Source organism: Micropterus salmoides, unplaced genomic scaffold, assembly GCF_014851395.1.
Source record: "Micropterus salmoides isolate LMB-PRFRI ecotype aquatic unplaced genomic scaffold, ASM1485139v1 Ms_hic_scaffold_9, whole genome shotgun sequence".
Lineage (NCBI taxonomy): Eukaryota > Metazoa > Chordata > Actinopteri > Centrarchiformes > Centrarchidae > Micropterus > Micropterus salmoides.
Window position 1 is genome coordinate 28,572,965 of NW_024044681.1, and position 23,800 is coordinate 28,596,764.

At 40.1% G+C, this 23,800-nt stretch overlaps 1 protein-coding gene across 2 annotated transcripts in view; it reads right to left on the reverse strand.

The window, feature by feature from the left end:
- Positions 1–247: 247 nt before the first annotated feature.
- Positions 248–23,800, reverse strand: part of LOC119895955 (roundabout homolog 2-like) — a 74,605-nt gene continuing 51,052 nt past the window's right edge. For both annotated transcript variants that reach the window (XM_038709389.1, XM_038709388.1), the window contains 19 exons: positions 23,190–23,395; positions 21,429–21,510; positions 21,133–21,298; positions 20,044–20,210; positions 19,844–19,965; positions 17,505–17,736; positions 12,623–12,747; positions 12,347–12,518; positions 11,222–11,398; positions 10,073–10,099; positions 9,870–9,909; positions 8,279–8,406; positions 7,375–7,647; positions 6,419–6,581; positions 5,573–5,830; positions 4,637–4,839; positions 2,680–2,841; positions 2,286–2,540; positions 248–1,677 (listed from right to left, as the gene is read on the reverse strand). In XM_038709389.1, coding sequence (XP_038565317.1) covers positions 1,676–1,677; positions 2,286–2,540; positions 2,680–2,841; positions 4,637–4,839; positions 5,573–5,830; positions 6,419–6,581; positions 7,375–7,647; positions 8,279–8,406; positions 9,870–9,909; positions 10,073–10,099; positions 11,222–11,398; positions 12,347–12,518; positions 12,623–12,747; positions 17,505–17,736; positions 19,844–19,965; positions 20,044–20,210; positions 21,133–21,298; positions 21,429–21,510; positions 23,190–23,395 — 2,960 coding nt within the window. In that variant the 3' untranslated portion in view covers positions 248–1,675. The remainder of the gene's footprint in view (positions 1,678–2,285; positions 2,541–2,679; positions 2,842–4,636; positions 4,840–5,572; positions 5,831–6,418; positions 6,582–7,374; positions 7,648–8,278; positions 8,407–9,869; positions 9,910–10,072; positions 10,100–11,221; positions 11,399–12,346; positions 12,519–12,622; positions 12,748–17,504; positions 17,737–19,843; positions 19,966–20,043; positions 20,211–21,132; positions 21,299–21,428; positions 21,511–23,189; positions 23,396–23,800) is intronic.

Here is a 23,800-nt window from a genome sequence, read left to right on the forward strand (position 1 = left end):
ACTATACGAGTATTATATTATTTTATTGCTTTTAGCTATGTATCTGTTTCTAGAAATGATGTCATATAGGATCAGAAAAGATGTAAAGACGCGAACATTGTAGTTAAAAACATTGTCCAATCTAAAAAAAAATATGATCTCAACTAGCTTGACAAGTGTATAAAAGGAATTAAAAAATTCCAAAATGGACTTAGGTGGGTAAATTCAAACAGTGTGTCAGACACACAGGCATTGGGAGAAATCCGGGTTATTTTTCACATACACATTTTATTTTGCATCAAAGGATTGAAAAACGGCCCTACTGTATGTGGCTGTGTATTCCTGAGGGCAAACCAATCTGGCAGGCAAAGATTCTTCAAAGGGAGAGCCACTACCAGAACAACGATCAGAATGAAACCATCCAAACAAGTGTAAAGACATCGCATCGTGAATCTCATTGGCAGAAAATGCTAATTGGCTGCATTTTAAACTGGAAAGTGTTTTCAAAAGACCTTCAAATTTGGCAGTTGTTCAAGACTATACATCTTTGTACAGTGATAGTGTAAATGCATAACCATTCAACAGTGTAGTACATACATAATCATATATAGTTGTTGTTAAACTCTGCATCTCATTTGTCACCAGGTGACATCAGGACAGTTTGACATGTGGCTTCCTCCAATATTTCTTTTTTTCTGTCACATTGTCCTTTTAATATTGCACTGTCATTATGCCACTGAATGTCATTTAAAAGAATTACCAAAACAAATATATAGATATTTTTTATTAACATACTCTTTTTGGGAATGGCAGAGAAGTGACACATACCTTTTTTCTAAGTCTTTGCTTTGGATATCACAACTAATATGTAGCTCTGCTACCATAAAAACTGTTCTGGTAACCATTGGCTGAGAACCATTGTTAGTATAATGCATAATAGGATTCCCATCAAGTAGTACAAAACACTGTTATATTGGCATATCATTTCCAAGTATTAAACTGTGTTTCTTCCCTTGAAACTCTCAATATATGAGTATTTTTCAAAACAATTACAGCACAGCCAAGCATATATCTTCTGTTAAGGTTCTGTTTAACATAGACGTCCCTCTTTGCCATTATGATTCTCCTCTTCAGCTCAGCTGACAATGGGTTTGTGCTTATTTTTACCAAAACGCTCTGTGCAAAGTACAACAATACAGTAGCTTCATCAAAATAAGCTAACAGTTTGAGCATTAATGAAAAATGATTCACAGTAATAAATCACAAAAGAGACAACATTGGGTTTGGCTTGCATAGCAAAGCAAAAGAAAGACAAAAACATTAAAAATATATTTACAAATTATGCAAGTCCTTTATCATTTCATTTAGTCATTTTGTTGTGATTTTTCTTCTTCATCTCCACTGTGTGAACCTTTGTACACCATGTGACAGAAAATAGAAGCGGACATATAACATACTGTTTACTCTTTTGAAGAGGGGGATGAAAATAACACTGTGAGACTGGTGTCTGTGTCTGTACATGACATTTACAGCTCTGCATTTTATTTTGCACTCTGTCGTCTTAGTTTCCATTCTGTCTCCTCTCCATCTTCCAAACATCATTCTGTGTCACTCGCAGAGAGAAAATCTCATAGCGCTTACAAACAAGGTGTCCTGGGACAGGCAGCAACTGCAGGGGAATGATGCTTCACAAAGACTCTGAAAGACAGGCAAGTAGACACATCAAAAACAACAATGTAAAATCTGGGTGGCGGATACTTCACCCTCATTATCTACATCACAATCCTAGGATGTTTCTCAGTTTGGATGGAAGATAGAAATTAATGGAATTCTACAACTTTCTTTCTAATTGAAAATGGTGGAGCATAAATCTTACTAATCTAATATTTTGATTGTCCTGGTTATTTCATTGCATTTATCTCTATTGAGAAGTATACACTCGTACGGTATTGTGAGGCTGTCAAAACAGACGAGAAGAGGCAAATCTGAGTTCTCTTTTCTTTCTTTACGAATTGTTAAAGAAGTGACAGCCACAATTTATAGAGGAGATTTCACTTTGTGCAGTATGCTGTTTTTGGTGAAAATTAAGCTTTTATGTGCTCTGCAATTATTCAGTTACATGGCTTCTCTGTTATTATTTGTCAGTCAGGGTAAATCAAAATAAAACTATACCATGGATTCATAAAAATGTTTCAGTAAAACCTTCATACTATTTCTCTCTGCAGTTATAGGTAGTACTTGCTTGCACTGGATTGCATCCACTATGTGTAATGTGCACACAGATCCTCATGAGGATTGACACTTACAGTGCTCCCTTTTCTCTGTGCTGTTAGTGGGAGGATGCCCGTTGTGGGTGGGATCTGTGCCAGGTCTCTTGTGGGAACCCCTGCTCAGGGTGGCCCTGTTGGATGTTGTTGTGCCACTCCAGGAAGCCATATGCTGCCGCTCCAGCGTCGACACGGTCACCATGCACTCCTCAGAGGGGTCTGAGGCTGCAGCTGCCCACGAGCTGTGCATGCGGGAACCCACGCTGTGCAGTGACTTCATGACCGGTGTGTGGGCTGTGGAGTGGATTGTAGACAAGGGTATTTGGCAAAGGATACAAATGAGACATGATGGAGATCATGATAGAGGCACTCCTCGTTGAATTTACTATAAAAGAGGATTCTTTGATAAATAATGCCTGAGAGATTAACTTACCGTCTGTGTTGGTGTCTCTTCGTCTGGGCAGAGTACCGACCTTGTCTGGCTGTGGTTTGAGGCTAGTCAGTGGTGCCCTCTTGTGGCCAAGGCTATGTGTGCCCTGTGCACCCTGGTCTGCTGCGCCAGAGCTGTCTGACCGACACTGCTGCGAGTTTTTACCTACAGTACCATGAGGAGCGGAGAGATAGAGAGTTAATGAAGATTTGGCGTGCCTGAACAGGTTATGTGTCTCACACACAGTGGATCCACCTAGACAGTGAAGTGTGATGTGCTCAGAAGAACAGAGGAGATCAAATTCATTACTTGATATTGTGTCAAACCTGTGTTAAATGTGTGATGTTTTGAAAGGTCAAAGATCAAATTAAATATTCTTGGAAATGAACTATAACTTCACAAAACTCTTTTTCTTTTTGCATCAATATAAACAACCAGATGTATGAAGTACAAAACCTAGAATAGCATTTGAGTGTTTTATTTAAATAACGTCATGCGAGTACGTATTAACAATCGTGCCATTTAAAGCATCAATCCACAACTGCAACATGGCACCCCCAGTGGAAATACTGCCACCACACTGGCTTTGTTCATGTTTCACTGGGCTTAAGATCTTTTCTTACTCAACCAGAATGCACTTCTAATACATGGACTTATAATATGTGACAGCAAAACACGAGACGATAAAATGTTTGCATTGCTAATTGTTTGTAAATATCTTTAGTCACACTGACCTGCATTTTGCCCTGCAATGGGTTATTAAAAGTGTTGAAAACACATATTCTCAATACACAAGTCAATCTCTTAACCTATCAAACAACAGAGTCTAAAAATGGTCCAGATCTGTGCCTGAGGGAGAAGCCTTCAAGTTTCTCTCTAAAGAAACGTTTTCAGAGAGAATCCTATTTATAAATGCATCAAATCTTAAATGTTAGATGCGTGACTTTTCAGTACAGCGCTACTAAAGTTTTTAAAATATTCTATGTTATGGTTTTGACGTCTATGCAAGAATGACTTCATGTAACTTTTAACAGACAGTCTGAATATCTCTTTGACAAAGAATACTTGCAGTGGAAAAAGTGCTCCCATGAGATTTACCCGAGATTTACTTTACATCAGCTATGCTTTCTACATTACCTTCAATCACTGTCCATGTGTGTGAGGGCTTGTATGTGTGTGACTAAATGGGCTATTGTTTGCCTTGGTCTTTGTTGGCTGGCTGAACTATCACCTACAGACATGCTGCATAGAACAGACTGCATCTTGCAGGTTAAAGATATTGGATGAGGGAAACCATGTAGTCATGGCTGAAAAAACGCACATGCATCCACTACCCTGACCTCCACACAATCACTTTTTGCCTTGCTAAAGTGAGTGTGAACACACATCTTCCATGTGGGAGGGAAAAAGCTACACTTTTTATATGATTTGTCCACAGCTACTGTATTTTACACATCTGCATGAAAAAAAAAAATATATATATATAAAAAAAGTATTGGAACGGTAAGAGAAGTTCCTTTGTTTTTGTTGTTCACTGCATAACATATATATTACATTTATCTGACGCTTTTATCCAAAGCGACTTACAATAGCTATATATGTCAGAGGTCAATTTCTTAGTGATAATGAGAAGCTATTTCACTTAAAATTGTAATCATCCATAACCCAAAATCTTCCATACTTCCATTCATTCATAGTGAATATGTTCTATTGTTGAAATTTATTGGCATGTATTCATACACAATACATTTATACATCTGATATTCTTGCTCCATGTTATCTATGGAATTCTTACTTATTTAAATCAATCTGCAACTGCATTGGAAAGTTTCTCAAGTGAATGATGTGTTGATGATGCCAGTCAGTTGTGGGCCTGCCTATTTTTAACGGCAGTGACCCGGTGGTCTACTCGTGACTTCAGACAAATTTTTTTACCACTTTTACCACATGTAAATCATACCTGAGCCCTCGAGGTTATCCACGCTGTGACCAGGCGTGTATTCAAAGCCACACAAATTCTTTGACACCACAGCGTATCTTTCCTCCTCATCCTCGTCTTCTTCAGAAAGGAGTGTGGCTCCCAAATCAGAGCCCAGTGTACTGGACATGAAGTCCATTGGAGGGATGGAGGTGTTGGACACGTTTGGACTGCTCTTCATGTGCCTAATTAATTGTGGGAAAATACTGTATATCAGTGACCAAAATACATTTTAAAAAAGCAATGGAGGTCAGATAATGAGCAGGGAAAATACTGCAAAACAAGTTTCAGAATGCAGATTCAGTTCAGTATTCAGAAAGGTAGCGATGCAGAGACTGAATGCTTGCAGTGATTTCACTGATTACTTTCTCAGTGCTGGTGTGTGTTGTGCTAACACAATGGAGTTGTAATTGGACTGGATAAAGGATATCTGGATGGGCAGGGCTGTCACCAACATGCCTGTTATCTCCCCCACAGCTGTCCTCCATGATGGCTCACATCCCGCCATAGAGGAGATGCATGCATAATTACCAACTCTATTTACTGATGTCAGAACAGCATGTTAGACTAAACCCAGTCATTACCCTACAACACGTGCCACCACTGACTTGTCAAGTTTTCCAATGCTCCATCAAAGGTGTAATCAATGGAGAGCTGTTTTTATCGCTCGCAAGAAACATAGACCGCAGGTTCGGGCTGACACATGTAAATACCAGCATTATAAGACGCTCAGAAATTGGCTATTGATATGCAAAACCCAAACTATCAACAGAATAAAATGAATAAAATTACAGGTATCTGTCCAACTGTGCAAAGCACACATATTTCAACACAACTGTGATGCATATACAGTATAATGCTTTCAAATATCTAACTTTTTAAGTATTCTCAAAATGTAAATTTAAAAAGACTCCTTACCATGCCTGCTTGGCCACCTCATACTGGTAAGCTCTGGTCAGCTCATCCAAGTGGGCCTGCAAAATCGACTGCATTTCCTCATGGTGGGCAGAGCTGAGAGAGGAAGATGAGGGCTGGCTGAAGGGAGCTCCTGCCGGCGAGGATGATCTTCCTCTCAGGGGAGGCGTGGGACCTCTTTCCTCCTCTACCTCATTGTCCAAATTCTGGTGGCGGTAGGTCTGGACGGACATGGGCGGGGTCCAACTGTTGCTTTCATATCTGGCATGGGGACAGAATGTTTTCTGTATTAATTATCACACTGACTTTGCTGAACAGCTGATTGCATATTTATGTTGAAGAGACCAGGAAATATATATATATTTTACACAAAAACATTCTCACCACTTACAGTAAGTCACCATCTTAAGATAAATCTGTCCTTATTCACTTCAAATCAATTCAATTGTTATTTACATAGTGCCAATTCATAATAGAAGTTATCTTACTGGACTTTTTATATAGACCATACTTTCTGTAATATTATTTATAGAGATCCAAAAATTCCCACCATGAGCATGCACTCAACTGATCCAAAATTGTTCATTATGTTAAACATGAACAACAGCTTGATACAAACCGATTTTGTTTGTTTTTCTATATTAGGAAAATGGTCAGCTAAAGGTTTATCTAAGCATTGTATGAACTGTGTGACTCTCTGATGGAAAACCATACACGCACACAATCTGGGCACAGGTGCAGGATATTGTGACCTCTGTGGTTGCGTGCATTTCTTCTGTCCACATGTGTTTTTGTGCTTGTGTGCATCTTTTCCAGGGCAGAGATTGATGAGATATGAATGTATCTTACCCTCCTCCGTGGTTTTCCTGGGGGTAGCGGTCAAGGTCAACCTCGGTACCGGGGAGAGGGTGCATGGGTGGTGGAGGCAGGGGAATGTTAGCCCAGCATGTCCCATTTGATTTAGAGGCCTTTGTTCCACCCTTCACCTTCTTTTTCTTCCCAACCTTTGAACCTGCGGGTAGATACAGAGGGAAGAAAGTTTAGTCTTCTCTATGCAATACGAAGAAGTTCTTGTTCATTCTATACACAGATTTTATTCTACACAGCATTCGCACACTCTAACACACATATCAGTGTCCTGAAAGCTATCTTCTATCTTTCTCCACTATCACGTCCCCCACCCAGTGTTCATTTGTTCTCTTTTTTTGTGTGCTGAAAGCGCATTAGGACTTTTTCTAAATGTTGACATTTTCTAAAGAGGCATCAAAACCTGCGGCGAGCCACTTTAAGTTGCTTCCATATGCTTGCTCTACTTTATCTCTGGTAAGCCTGACATTTAGCTGAGCATACAGCCTGTTGTGCAAAAGACAGAAACGCCTCCATGACTTTACTAAATGTATATACACTGCATAAATAAACTAACAACACGCCACCACTAATCAAGCTAACCCAAAGTAATGTGTCATGATTGTGTGACATTTCTGGGCTTGATAAGCTCCCGGGGTAGAATTGTGATGAGACAGAGGAGTAATTAGGAACATTATCCTAAGGGTCCTTTTTCAGTGAATATGTAAATAATTTCCCTCCTTTTCATTTTGCTCTTTCTCTAGCTTAGTTTGCAAACTCCCTTGTAGTAATTTCCCCAGAAAAGACTCTCCTACCAGTCATTTTATGGCGAAATGTTGTGAAATGTTTTTATTGGCATTCAAGCACTGCTACAGTCCACAGAAACCCACAATACAATCATCATAAAAATCATTAAAAAAACAAACAGATTTGAGCTATATCTTCATCACGGCTCTTACCACTGCCAGGGCGTCTGTCAGTTAGCGAGTAGCCCAGGTTTGCTATTTCCTGCTGGGCTTGAAGAGAAGCCTTCCAGCGGGGATCTGGCCTATCCACAGCCAGCTCGTGGAAGCTGTTGGACTGCAGTATCTGAGTGGTGGCATAGGGGGTGGGCTGACTGCCTCTCGCTGGGCTGCTGTAGCCTGCCTTCCCCATGAAGTCAATACTGCTGTAGATGGCACCATCAGACAGCATGGTGCCCGTCTTCTCCACCGCTGCAGACGGTAAAACATCTGAGACAAAAGAGAAGGGTGACAAAACGAGGAGTGAGAGGGAGATGGGCTCATGGAGAGATAAGTTGACATGAAGTTAACGATCTTTAAGGTCATTAACACTCCCTGCTGCTCTGGCACTCTGCATTAGTTAAATACAGGTCTCAAATGGACTTGATATAAATGAAAGTGATTATCTACAACCATAATTAGCATGCAACACGCTGTGGGAGCCCGCTTGGAGTGTTCACGAGAGGGATATTCAAACAGTGCTAACCTTCAGCTCTACTGTTTAGCACACATGAAGCCTGTAGCTTACCAGGGTTCCAATGGGCTGAGAGCACAATGCAAACACATATACTTGAACTATCACTCTCATACCACCTCGAAAAATACAAAATAGCAGGACATGAAAACGAATGAGAGGCAAAAAGTATATGCAAACTTAAGCCAAATAACAGGCTTGTCAAATCACATTAGTAAAGTATAGCCCTCAAAGGCTATTTTAATTTGTGTGTGTGTTTGTTTGTGTGTGCATGCTTATGTGTGATGTCCTGTCACTGTGCTTCCCAATGGATGAACATCAAAACTGTCGGACCAGGCATTGCTAAAACTGTACTTTCCACCACCCCGGCCTGTTTATGTTTCTTACCTCCTCTGCCAAAGTTGCTGCCGCCCTTCGGACTGCCTAAGCCCCCGTTAGCTGGGAGGCTCGTGGAGGGCCAGGAGTCAGCCAACCAGGGGAGGCCCGGGTCACCCGCTTTCAACAGCCCTGGACGGCTGTGGGAGGATGTTTGTAGACAGACAAAGAGAGGAGAACCGGTGACATTAAATGTTAAATTTCCAGCAAGCAATGTAACAGTATTACTCATTTTCTTCCTGCTGCATCAACAACAAATTGATGTGAAAACTCATTCAGCATATTCTCGCCTGTGGAGCAGCACAGCGCACAGGCAACAATAAACAACAGAGAGACATAAAATGGCAAGTCTATAAATCAGACTTCTGCCTCCCCTTAACTCCACCACCCCTAACTCTCCCTGGAGATAGAAGACAGTCCTAAATACACACTAAATCCACTTTAGAGCCTTAGCACAACAGAAATTTACATTTTAAATTGAGAATCAAGGACAGCCTCTGGCAGATCAGCTACACTGGTGCACTGTCTCCATAGCAACAGAGACAGCAGAAGCCCATTAGGTGGTTTAGGAAAGCTACCGTGTCATTTTGTTTTAGTGAAATACAATGGTCGTGAATACAGGCTTAGACTTGAAGGTAGGAAAGTTGTGGGCAGCAATTCAGGAACAAAAAAAGTCCTTTAACAACCACTTCGTATCAGCTTCTGTAAAACGGTAAAACATTTACTTGCTTCATGCATCCTGATCACATATGTTTACTTAATATGCAGCTACACAGTGTTTTTCCACTGAGTCTGATTTGCCAAGTGTGCCAAGGGAATTGTTCACAGCTGACTTGGTGATGGCTCAAAGGTGTTCACACAAGGAAGTCAATAATTTCCATTTCAAAATACACAACTATACACATACATTTACATACATTTATTTAGAACCACATGCCATAAAGTGTGAAGAAGCACACTCATGCACACACGCACACAAAAGGGTTAGGCAATAAACAGTTTATTTTTAGTCCATTATTTGCAACATTTGTTCTAGCTCTGGGCTTATCTGCTTGCTTAGGTGTGACAAAAAAGAAAGAGTGAACAGGGAGGAATAAAAATGAAGAGGACCTTCATGCTTTCAGTCAGTGGATACAAAGGTAGACTTCACTTTGGGCATTTTGAGCCAGCAGGAAATTCTCATGGCCACAGAGTGGAGTCTCAAGATCCAACACTTTGTTGTTCCATCCCCACATTGGACCCATCGCGGTGTCCCTATACGCCAAGCTTTTTAAACAGCACATTCATCACCTCTCCCCTCCTCCCACGACCTCTCACTCAGCCAACAACCTCATATGAACAGAGAGTGAGTTAGTGAACAAAAGAGCGGCCCACCTGCATTAATTGGTAGCACTCACTTCAAAGGACTGATTAATGATTTCATCAGTGCAAATCATACGCTGATATGAGTAAGCAGGGGGAATATTGGAACATGTATGCTAATTCCATTCATCATGAAAGAACTCTTCATCACAGGTAGTACAATGGACTGTTGTCATTGAGGAGGCACACTGAGCATTGCACTGCGTGGCACTGAAATTCTGAAGTTCATTTAAATTCTCACCTTCCATTTCTGATCAGGCCTCTGTCCCTTTGGAATGTCACTAGTAGAGAAAAGAAAGGGGGCAGAGAAAAAATAATTAAACTACAGTGTCTAAAAGATGAACAATTTGAATGACTGATAAATTCTTGCTGTCAAGACTGTGCGCAGATAAATTCCTGTGATATATTATGTATAATATAATTTAATACAATATGAAGAAATACCTGCACGAGTGAAGGTGAAGGACTGAACTGCAATTCAAAAGACAGAGAGGGTGTTTAAAAGGTAAATAGAGTGTCATTCTTCACATAAATTAAAATAAAAAAAGATGCAAACAATTCATGAAATCAGGTGTGGAATCAAGTCCTTCCAGCTAAACTCTGTTTATTCATTTATCACTGATGGTCTGTTAGCACTGATCATATTTTGATGAAACTCTGGGCAACAAAGCATCTAACCACTTCATTCCAGCTTTTTCTGAATTACACTGATTGCCCTGAGGGATGAAGGTCAAATGAAGGTGACCTATTTGACCCCTTTTGCCTGCATCATTATCATTTTATTTATTCATTTCCTCCAAAATACAAATTGGAGCTTGGAGGCTATATGAAAAAGAGAGAGGAACAAGAAGTTTAGTTATAAAATTAAATATTTTATTATTTGACAAATGGGGGACCTCAGAACACAACAACAAAAAAAAAAAGCAATTAATGCTGCATCCAAATATTTAATATTAATATAATTGAATTAATTATTCAAACATTAAAAAAATATATACTATTTTATATTTTTAACCATCACTGTAAAAAGTTGTACTATTTTTTTCCAAAATTGAAATGTGTTGTTTTGGAATTAAAGTCCTCAATTTGTTTTGAGAGAGGATCAGAGATGCAGCACTCAATCATGTAAATCCCCATTGAATTAGGAAATCACATCAATCTCTCTCCCCAAGTCACTACAATGAAAGCTGCAATACACATTATGATAATGATACACAACTATATGCTTGACTCACAGAGGGATAAGAATATTTCATACGTAAACCTAGACGCGTCTCGTGTTAATGTGCAAATAACACCAGCCATGGTCTGATAATGGAAGGGGATGTTAAATTACTTATCTCACATGAATGTATTAGAGTGTTGAGGTGCAGTGCTGATGGAACTCAGCACAGTTGATGCACATCAGTGCACAGTGAATTAAAGTCAATAGGGCCTATTTCCATGTATGCTGAATATATTTCCTTTGTTCTGCATTTTAGCCAGCTCAAATGGAGTTGCATCTATGATGACATCAGCTTTCATTGGAGACAGAGACGCTAGTGTGCTTTGAGATTCTGTGTTGATGCAGAACCATGTAAATTGATTTTTTACCTGCATAGTTGCTGAGTCCCTTCCTCTTTTTTCTCCTCCAGTACAGCCAGGCACTGAAGCCCATGAGGACAATCCAGCAGGCCCCTCCCAAACCAGCAATAAAAGCTGGCTGCTTCACCACGTCTGAGATGCTATTGTTGCCCTCTGATCCCGTCATTATGTCCCTCAGTTCTGCACCTGGGTGTACCGTACACACAGTAACGAGAAAAATACAGTTAAATGTTAAATGTCAATTTAACGACACGTGAATGAACAAATGTTATGTTTCAGTAGTTGAGAATCGTTTCATTTGGGATGAAATTTAAAGAAAGGCAAAATATCCATTCCATTTCTATTGAGGTCTAAAACATCTCTCAGATGTCCAAAAAAATCAGTTTTATTGGTCTAATTATTGGTGTATGGAAAATCAAGACAGCATATATTAAACATCATGACACATAGATGAGAGGGCAACTGTGAAAAAAAATCAAAAACAAAACAAAACCCCCCAGCATCAGTGCATCCAATATGTAGGCAGAGTAAATCAATTCAGCAGTGCACTTATCAACTTGAGCTGCAAGACACGAGATTGACAGAGCAGCGCTGACAGAGTTTGATTTTCTGTTGCGGCTACTGTGCTGTGAAATTAGATTCACAGTCTCCAGCAGGAAACCCCCCCCCATCATTAAGCTTCAGTCCACAGGCCTGTGTTTCCCTTTTTCCTGCGCGTTAAGGGTGTTATTATATATCAGTCAAAAGTCACAGATGAGGAGCATCTGGCCTGGGCTCTGATATTGATTCCAGGCTTATATACTGTGGGCGTCCTTTAGCTATTTGATAAGATGTGATAGTCTGATAAGCTCCTACAAAAACACTGTCTACATTGTTAGCGCCAGCTGCCCACATATTGAAGAGGATTATTGATATGGCTAACAGTACTTGGCACAGTGTTACCAGACACTACACTTAATGAAACGCTATTGATTTCTCAGTAGACGTCTGCGTTGTAAAGCGCAATCTTCTTTCTTCAAATACAATAAATTGATAAATAATTTTTCCAGACCCCCAATCTGTGATGGAGACCTAGGTCCCCCATTATGAGGTCATGCCATTTGACTCCAGGTTCGGTGTGTGTGAGTGGATTACCTAAAATGATGAGCTGGGGTTTGCTTTTGACCCCCACCCCTGCACTGGTGCCTGCAGCCACCTCCACACGGTACTGCACTCCAGCCTGCAGCCCCCCAACTACCACTGAACGGATGGTTGCATCCACAGACTTATTGACATGAAAGCGGGTTTCGTTGGCCAAACACCAGATCTGACAAAAACAGACACGCCAGAGTGAATTCATTGTAAGGTTCTAGAGTACATTACTAAAATATTCAGTTTGCTACAGTGTATCAGGTGCAGAGTTTGATATACCTTGTATTCCTGGATGATGCCGTTCTGTTGGTCGGACGGAGGAGGGTCCCATGACACACTGATGGACGTGCTGTTATGGCTCCCTACTGTCAACACTGTCACTTGCTGCGGAGGCGCACCAGGTGCTGATCGGTTCGTTTTAAAAGAAACAAAGGAAATACACAGAAAAAAAAGAATGACTCCTGTTTTTCATCATATCACAGAAGGATTTGTACCTCAGTTCATATTCTTACAGCAAGCCGTACAACAAGGTATTTTCTAAGCCAGTGTGGCAGATGGTTACCACAGCACATCTCAATTTCATATCTTAATGGTAGGATTTTTTTGCATAACTGGAATGTACTGGGACCTAAAAAAATACACCATTCCGCCATTATACTGAGTTTAAGATTTTATTATCCAGCTGGCATCATAAGTTATACACACCAAGCATTTGAGGTCCAAATTGTGCTTTATTAATTGCACAAATGATAACCATTCCAAGCACACCAGCAAGTTTAGATATGGCTAGAATTTCCTCTTCCAAGGAAAAAAAGGCTAAGCCCAGTAGCTAGCGCCACTTCCATAATGTATTCCAACCATTACGAACACATGCAAACGCTTCCAAAGTAGCTGTTTTCAATTTTACTCAAATGAAAATGGTCAATCTCCATGTCCTATAATGAGGATTCTGAGATTGTTAGTCAACAGAAATGTGACACTATGCTACATGGTGCCAAACTCAAAATCTCTCTTTAATGGGTCATTTTAAATGTACCAAACTGGCCTGATATCCTCCATGGACAGATCGGCAATTTAAAGAGACTGCAGGCAGCGGGAGGCAAACACCATGTCTATGCAACTGAGCAAATCATCATCTCACACCGAACTGACTACACAACTGCTCTGGGCACATAGTTTCTCATGATTCCCATTAAAACTATCCTTATGTTTGGATGAAATAACCACTCTGAACCCAATTAAGGAGCTGGAAATAATAATGCTATTTGCAGTGGAGCCATGTAAGTAAGGCACTGAATGCCACAGCAGAGAAAGCAAAGCAGGTGGGCCATGGAGGGATTGTCTTGTTTGCCACCTGGCCAGAGAGCAACATGGTCACTGTGACCCCAGTTGGGATTGGTTCTATAAATGGCTGGAGAGAGATGCAATAAACACTGTATCTCAGTGAGGCAACAGCAAGCAATGCTTGGTGTATTGGTAGTATCAGTATCAGAGAAATAAAGCGGGGCCATATCAGGAGTATAAGAAAGAGTGCCAGTCCTGAGACTGACCTCTGCCAGTCTTCTGACATTTGGAAAGCATCTGTCTCAGTTAATTCATAAATAACAGAAGAACAATAGTTTTTTCTTAGCTGAGGATGAAACAAACCTCCCTGAATAATTTAACAAGTGCTTAAAAGAGAGGTTCTAAACAGATATAGCATGGCGGCAAAATATTTGACAGCCTGGCAGTACAAAGGAATTAAATCTGCCATATGAGATACAGAATATTTGTACTTCATGTGACTCAACCCAGTTGGAAGATATCTATATTCAGCCATTTGGTCTGTACTTTCTGAAGCTATTACTATTAAACCAACTTGTGCAGATGTACTGTGCCAATATAGTGATGACTCTATTATTCAGAAAGGAAAAGGACTTATTTAATGATGGGCCAGATGAATATAAAACTCAAGAAATGATCCTAAAAGAATCAGAATTCAGTGTAATAAGAATTACACTGAATTGAACTGAAGTGAATCCTCTTGATATATTTAAGCTGAGATACCACCTGGCATGGACACAAATAACCTTAACTCTTAAAACAAACATTAACCAGTATTAATGTAAGTGGGCTGTAATGGAAGGAAGTCAGCCTTCAGAAATTAATTGAAGCATCAGCATTCTGAAAAAAAAAACCTTTCTAATTTTTAAGGCTATCTAATATATTTCTTGGCCAAATTTCATACTCATAAATCTATTGAGGAGAAAACAAACATTAGATAGAGTGCAAAACACCATCAGGAGTATTCTCGAGTTTACCAAACAGTCAAGAACAGTTATATGATATGGGTACAAAGCAGTATTTGTGGTTATATTGAATTTAACTGATTATATCAAATGTTCTAGTAAACAATACCGTATTACATCTTGAATATTGCTTGCTGCTGCAAACAGTTTAAGCAAGAAAGCAGTACAAGTACTAGACTAAGACTGTTGCCTCATATGCTAGCTGCTTCATACAATTCCCACCAGACAGCAGTAAACATAGAATATCAGCAACTGTTACATATTGTATGTGGAAATGAGTAGAGTGAACAATGAAAAATAGGAGGGCAGCAGCATGGGGAAGAAGAAATCTTGTACAGTGACTACAGTGACCACTAAAGTATGCATTCATTCAGTTTCACATAGTCTTTCACACTACAATCATGCCAAAGAGGAAATGTAACTTAAACCTATAAATACATACTTTTGGTTAGCTAATGTGAGTGCACTATCAAGCAAGTAAGCTCCGGTTTTCCACATGTCATTTCAGTGTTGCTGTTTCAGCAAACTGATGGAGCTTGCCCAGTCAGTCAAAGTTTTACATTAGGAGAAGACAGGAACCATTAAGCTTAGTTCTGCAATTTCCGTATGTACGAGAACAATCCCTGAGGATGAATAATGGCTACAATACCAGTAATGACTCAGGATAGCATTACAATAAATGGCCACAACGGTAGAAAAGGTCAAAGAGGATGTTTTTAATAATGTGACTAATACTGATATTAAGACTGATGACCACGGCAGCTAGAGAGTCATTTAAAGCAATTAATGCTCCCAATGTCTGTGGGAACATTTCAGTTTTTACTCACAGCTGTGCAATTAAACAAAAGGCACTTAAGCTGCTTAATGTCCTGCTATAGAGGATATAAAGTGGTGAGCATAACCTGTTATGCAAATTGGTGCATCAATTAAGCTAATTAATTCAAGAATTAGCAAACATTTCTATGTCAACATACCTGTCCCCATACAACCCACGTGTAATGTAAAATAAACTCTATCTAATATGTTTAGGGAGCTCTATTCTACAAAGGATGGCCTTGTCTTTTCTCTTCACTGAACCTCCTGCCCTGGTATCATAATGGTCCTCTTCTTAACAGCTGCACCTGCCTGGTACTTTGACACAATAGTATTTTCCTTGATTTGCCATCAGCAGTAGTGGAAAGCCTGAAGGTCCCATGGATAACAGCGACGACAGTGACGTCACAGAGCCTACTTCCTCTGGCCACACTGCTCCCACCAACAACTCTTGGAAGGGAAGGGTTGTCAAGATCATTAATCTTGATACACAATTTCCCCGTGTATGCAGTAGGAGACATCCGCTGTTTTGACCTCAGAGACCCTTAAGATGCCCTCTGCTAGGGTTTCACAAAGTCAGTAAAAAATTCCCATCTGCCTTTGATGGATATCGAGTGTTTTTCTCATAATTCTGCAGAGCAGCACATTTCCAGGCTCTAAATCATTTGTACAGTAGATCAAGCAATGTTTCCTGTACTGTGATGCCTTATTTCCAGGATCCCAGGTTACTAGAGCAAAAACCTCTTGTGATCCTGTGTGGCCATTTTTAATTGGGCTACAGTGAGGTGAGTTTCTCTTTCTCTGCCGGCTGTATCCCTGTATTCTTATCCTCCAACTGAGAGAAAGATGCACTAATGGCCTTATGTTCCATCCAGTCCAGCTGATGCAGCATCTCAATGCAACAAACTACATGAAGAGGTCTTGCTGCTCAGCCAGCAAGCACAACTTTTGCAACTGAGGATTACCAGTTCATTCTTGACCTTGGAAATAGTAGTTAGACAAAATAATCCCAACTCATAGGCCACGTTTTTTTTTCAACTTTTTCACATGGCTTTCATCAGTGGATGGAGTTTGATCAGTTTTTATGGAGATTAATCTTTTGGGACTTTGGGAATAAGTGAGTAAGGACTTCCAAGTAAATCTAGTAAGTGGACCTTGAGGTACAATTGTTAAACTACTATTTCCAAGGTCAAGAATGAACTACCATGATAAATTTAGCAGCCAATCATACAGGCATACATACAAGGCATCCAAAGAATGTTAAGGAACAGGTACTTATCTGGCATGTCGACACATCCATGCCAATGAGTGTTAAGCAAAATATATCCGCTGATAAAGACTGTGTGAAATTTATTCATCGGCAATAATGATATTCTCGGGAAGCGTATGTCCTACTGAATGCAAAAATATGTGTATCATGTATGTGTGTTCAGATTTGATTGAACTATGACTCAGAAAAGAAGGAGAGCAAACTGCGACACGCAGTGAAAAGGGGTTAAGGCTGTAATTAATGAAACAAAGCCAGTTTACCATTTTAAAAATTAAAAAAATCATTTATGTTATGTTACACTCATTTGTGTCACAAACAGTTAACCTATGAAGAATCAGTAGCATATCAATTGACTTGCACAACAGGGGGACAAGGAGAACGCCAAGAAGTGTTATCACCAATATACTGTAGCTCACTGGAAATAGAGAGACTGTGTGTGTGTTGGTAAAGCAGGTCTGGTTAGTGTGCAGCAGGGGTCCACAGAGGGGCAAAGAGAGAGTTGAGCTTATGTCAAAAGAGACAGGTTCTGCCCTCCCTCTATGCCCACTAACCCACAGAAGCCCAGGCTTGTCAGAGCCCCCCACTGAGCTGTCTGGGAGACCTGTTTTCACACCCAGGGGACATGGCACTGCAGCAGTATGCGTGTGTGGGTGGGTGTACTTGAAATGCCATTATCCATTACAATCTAGCCATTAAGCCTTTACTAGTGGCAACTACATATAAAAATAGGTAGAATTCACAAGAGCATCTGCTCATGCGTAAGTAACTAAATCATTAATTTGTTGCTTACCTTCTTCCATGGTGCGTGCTGTCATGGATTCACTGTCTGCACCCTGGAACTCATTGAAGTATGGCCGCACTTTAATCTCATAGACTATGCCTTTCTTCAGCTCAGAGAGAGTTATGTCCCTCTCTGAGGCAACCTTCAAGTCTTGTATCTGCCATGGCCCTGGGGAGGGTAGCCCTGACGTCTGCCGGTACAGAACACGGTAGCCTTGAATAAACTGGGATGGATTCTCCACCTTGGAGGAGAGGAAAAGAAGAGAGAGTGGGATGAAGACATGCTGTGTGGTAATACTGTGGGAGGTGTCATATATCTGTGTGTAAACTGTTTTGGAGCTGTAGCATTCAGCTTGTGTGCTCTGTCAGAGACAATGCATGCTTAGTTAATCACATATAGTTTAATAAGCAGCAGAGTAACCACAAGAAGACAGTTGTAGTGTTTTTGTCAAAACTGAGCAGCAACCCTGAGACCATCAGCACAATTTGGACTCAAAATATTGGATCAATATAGTTTTTCTTTTCTGTTTTTCTTCGTTTTTGCTGGTACACTTCAGGGCAAAAGTAAAATATGTAACAGATCCAACTCATAGTAATGTCTTGTTAACAAGGACTTTTGTGATAGTGAAGTGATACATAAAGCATCTGTTTATCATCAGACCAGAACAAATATATTAGGATGGATCTCTTTCCCCCTCTTTCTTTTTTTAGCCACAGTCCGCATGTTAATAAAAAAAACTTGTGACTCTAACAGCCTTTTAACACAAGATGTAGACTTTTTTGTTCCTTTTATGTTACTTGTACAAATAGTATGAAAACCTATAAGGGACTATATTAAAATAATAATGTAATCTTGAAAATTAAAATGTAATTCCACAAAAGTATTATAATTTTCCACATGAGCATGTGTTATTTGAGTAAAAATTTAAATGAAAATGCATTAATCCATTTTGCATTTTCATTTTCGCATGCTTTTATGGGCATTCTATGAACAAATTAAAATTAAAATGGAAAGGCTTTTGAAAGATTAAAATGCAGTATAAACAAGCATTATTTAAGTCACCAATACAATTTAAATAAAATGTTCTAACAATATGAAAAGGACATTTCATTTTCAAAGACTTTTCAAAGATAGAATATTGTATTCAAATGCAATAAGCATCCCCAGTCTATTGCATTTACATTTCACCACACTCTTCTGGTGTCAAAATGAAAACAAAAATGCAATCTCTCTGACTTCTCATCAAGGCGGGTCTTCAGTTAGGACATCACTCCCTCCTTCAGTAACTTGGTTTGTTAACAAGCTCTACCCAAAAACCTGGGTGCAAATGCGAGAAGTTTGCCCTCAAGCCTTTCTGCCAGAAAGCCTTATAAAGTCAGGTGACGTAGTATAAAGAGTGACAAAGTCCATTTCAGGTTACCTCGTTTATGTTGCATTTTGAGGACCCTAAGCCTTTTTTGTTGCCTTGAAGGAAATGCTTACAATAGCATACTTAACAGTTACCCCCAAGTAAATAAAGTCTGAGAAGTAGGCTGTACATATTGAGTGTATGGGCTAAGATTAAGTTTGGGTTTAAGATGAAGTCTGGCATGAGAGTTACGTTTACAACTAAACAACTAGGCGAATGACACTTTGTTGATCTTCTCTGTTTCATCACCTGACATTGATCTTGAGTGATTGTCCAATCAGAGTTTACTGAAATATGAAATGCAATGGCTCCTAGAGAACATGTGCAGGGAAATAGATGAAATCAAACAGTGCGCACAAACCATTTTAATAAAGAAACTTTGACAATGGGTAATAAAAGAGCAAATGTAGCCTGGTCATCTGTGACTGCAGGCTGCAGATCGACCACAAACACAGTCTTATCCTGTCACTGTGTCAGCCTGCAAGCAGCATTACAGTACATGGTGTCATACTGACAAGCATGAAATAGCAGACTACTATAAGCCCATCCTAGGTGTGTCATTAACCTACAGCAGCAGGCAGTAGGGACACCTTGCCAACAGACAGAAATAACATTTCCCAGATAAAGGGCTGACTGCAAACTACCTCCAGAAGTGACACATGTAGCACCTAATGGTGATGTATTTGTCCTGAACAGAAACATTAGTCTTGATTCCTGCATCACCTCAAACCATACGAAATTGATGGAGCACCAGCTGTTCAGACTATGAATCCCACACTGTTTACTCTGTGTGTGCGCCAACAAATTCAAAACATAGTGACATGCCAAGTATAAAGTTCTCAAACAAGCTTTGGCAAAATTTGTTTTTGCTGTTCTGAAAGTAGATGTTGCACAACTACTATAAACCACTGTCACTTTTTCAAATGTTATAAGTACTCACAGTCCATGTGACCTGCACTGAAGTGGAGCTAAGAACCACAGGGTTATGCATGCTGACCACCACTTCCCCCAACTCCTTCTGCACGCGACGATGGTCTACTCCCTGTGCTGTGGGACTTATGTCTGTGAGAGAGAAAGAATACAGGCATGTAGAGTGGAACTTATCACTAAGAATTCAATATTTCATTCTTATTTCTGTACCTTGAGTCCGGACAGGCTCAGACATGGGGCTTGGGTCCCCGAGCCCTTGAGCATTGACTGCCCTGATGATGAACAGGTAGACAGTATTGGATCGTAGGTCTTTTACTGTGAACTCGGTGGTCTTCACGTGGTCTGCCACTGTCTGCCAGCTATTACTCACCGACTGGCTGTAGAAATAACATGATTAAAATCTAATTGATTAGGAAGAATATTACTATACTACAGAAGTCATCTAGACCAGAGGTTTTCAAAGTGGGCGGCGGGCCTCCCCGGGGCGGGGCTCAGTGAATGGAAGTGAAAAAATATTACATTACTAATCGAAAGAAGATCATTTAGAATAGCCTATCTGTGTGTGATTTACTTAAAGAGATACAGCAGTTATGGGGAGGTTTACTGTTTTTCCCCTTTCCCAGAGCCAGAAACTAATAAATGCCATGGGACAGACCTTTTTCATGTATTTGGTGTAGTCTGAAATTATGTCAAACAGCAATATTAGGTTATATTGTCTATTATACTGTTATATTATGTTAAAGTGTCTATGAGATCAAATTACGTAATCATGATCCCAGAGGTATCCAGGAATTGTGTGAGGGGACACCTTTATCCAAGCTTTGTTTTTTTAGGGGCCCACTGTCTTAGACTGCAAAACCCCTGATCTGCAGTTTATTTAGGGCAACACTGGTGGGCTGTGCTCCTAGAGACTAGTAGCAAAAACCACATGTCACACGGTAATGGCCTGTCATACTCACTTAGAGTATTCAGGGTAACAATCATGAAACATGCTACGCCTTTGTAGTCCTTTCTTTTAGTCAACTATTTGGAGAAAAAAAAGAGCAAATTTTCATGTGCCAATCATTTTCTGCTTGAAGTAAGCTTTTATTTGCCAAGTAATTGCATTCATGTTTAAATACCAGAACATGTTTCGTTTTTATAAAATGGATTGGAAAACTATAAGAGATCATAAATTCAGAATATTCAGCTTGAAACTCTCCTGGCTTGATTGAATGCCCTACAGACACACCCATATCTGTTACTGCCATGAAAATTTGAGGTCACTAAATGTAGCTTGAGGCCATAGGTCACACATACCCAAAGGCCTCGATGACATAGGAGGACACTGGGGAGCCCGCCTCTGGCCCAGGTTCCCATGACAACGAGATACTGCTCTTGGTAACATCAGTGACCTCTGGCTTGGAGGGTGGCCCTGGGAGGGCCGTTGTATTGTGAGACATGAAGTCTAAGAGGTCAGTGGAGTCTGAAAAAGGAGGAAACGTAGAGAGACAAAATTAATACCTCCAAAAGCAAAGTATATCAAGCAATGTTATGCTTGATATTCATAAAATTGTATTCATGTTCCATTTTGTATTATTTCTCCCGAAGCAGACCTCTGACATCCAAGTAGGCACTCCAAGATGTTTCTCCACTGGAGCTGGTAGCAACACAGGTGTATAAACCCAAGTCAGACAGCTAAGGAAGACAAATCATGAGATTATCATTGAGGTTAAACGAGCTCCTATTTAATCTACAGCACAAGTGTAACTGGGCTGATTGAGTTGTAACAAAAGCAACATTAAAAACCAAAGTATTAGATCTCTGCTCATCTAAATCACCAAAAATATAGTTGCTGTGTTCGGCTGGATCCAATAGTCTTTGTAACTCTGATCCCAGATGGTCTCTACAAGCTCTTACGTCAGTCTGGGCTTTTGAAGGAGGTTCACAGCTAGTAGTACAGTAAAAATGCATTAACCTTCACTGGCCTGCATTTGGCTCGAGAAAAGTCGGTGAGTGGATGAGAGGAAACTTTAACACCGGCCAATGAAAAAAAGAGCCCTGTAAGAGCTTACATTAATTTTCTTAATTGATTTCATCCAATAATAGTCTAGCCCCATTCCCATCAACATTATCATCATCAGTGCTGACACAAGAAGAAAGTGATATGACAATCTATTTTATATTGGCAATGCCTTAGGAGCCAATGACAACTATGCTATCTCTCAAGAGAAAGTAGAAGAGAGAGTGTGACACAGGGAGAGCACTTTGACGCTGTGACAGGACACTGTATATTGCAGCTCCTCCATTATATTAGCCCTTTTGGACTCCTCTTATAGGTCCCTGTCCTTGAGTCTAACTGCTGCCTCAGAGATTCAGACTGAACAGCAACATTTAACAACTTATAAAAATCAATACTCGCCATTCATTTTTTAAAAGCAGCCTGACTGCACTTGTCCATTTGAATTACATTCAGATGGCATTAGCTGGGAGATGAGAGAAGTTCTCTTTCGTCTATTATGTGCAAGGATGTGGGGTACTCTCACAATAAATAAAATAAAAACCCAATAAACACCAGTGAATTTTTTGTATGTAGAACACATGTAGATCCTAATTTTAATTACATTTTTATTGACCGTGCCGTTAAAGTAGGTAATCAAACTAATGAAACACAGACATAGAATAAGGAGTCCTTCCCATTGAAGAAAAAAAATAACATTACACTATATATATGTATAACTGACAGGTAAGTATAATGTGAATATGTGCACAGTATAATTATTTGCAAGCACACATCTACAGGAGACTCAACTGATATAGTGGAGTCAAAAACAACTCAATTTTGATTTGGGGGTAAAACTTTTACACTTAAAGATTTGAGGAGAAACTTGATTGCTTTAACTAGTTGTACTGTACCACTTCACGTACATCAAAATGGCAGTGAATCTTGATCAAAGATTATGTTTCTCACCAGGATGCTTGTTATCATGCAGTTTAACCCAAAGATCAGTTAGCTTAACAGATAATTCTGGTTTATTACAATGGCATAATTTTTGTGGTTTTGGCCAAAATGGAAAGATCATTGCTGAGATCTGTGCAGTAGCATCACTTAAAAAGTAATCTGATAAAGCAATAAACATGAGCTGTCAGATTTAAAACACACAGGCTTGTTGATAACCTGTCTGATCTTCTGACTACGCACTACTTTCTGAATCTGACTTCAAAATAGCAATGTTGAAGCGTGTCCAGATCTCGACCATTACTTTGGTGGGTGCAATGTTATCATAGTAGGACATTGTGCCATATAAAGCTACATGTACAATATCACATGCCAACTCATGTATATATGCGTCTCTCTGTATTTCACTATTACCCACCCGGGTACTCTGGATCTGAAGGCTGCCATGCTCCAGCAGGGAAAACCGCGGGTCCTTTCCAAGCAGACTGGCCCCATTCTTTCGCCAGGTGACCGTAGGTTCTGGGTCCCCTGACGCTTGACACCTAAGTAGGGCCACACCTCCCAGCACCTGCGTTTGGTTGGATGGGCCCTGCCGGATGATGGGTGGTGGGCGATCCTTCAGGGCTGAGAGTAACAATCAAGGAACAGGCGTTATTCTTTGAATACATTTCTGGCACTGTAATTTTGATTTCATTGTCTTTGCATGAAACGGTGACTCTCTGTTCTCACTGGTTAGAGGTTGCCTGATTTGTGATAAAAAAACAATACATGACCTTATCACAAGGTGTTAATTTGTGATTGCAGTAATTGCATTAGTGGTTGCAGGCCCAAGATGTTGGGGTTCAATCAGTTGGATTTGTTGTGAGAGGAAGTGACTGTTTTGTGAGCCTTTTCCACAGTAGGGCAGTTCGCTCATGGCACTGCATCACACCTTTGAGCTTTAATTACTAGGTGAGGATTAACGATGCTTCACCCGTGGTGCTAATTACCATACCTTCTTTATAACACCTCTCAACACTTTCATGCCTG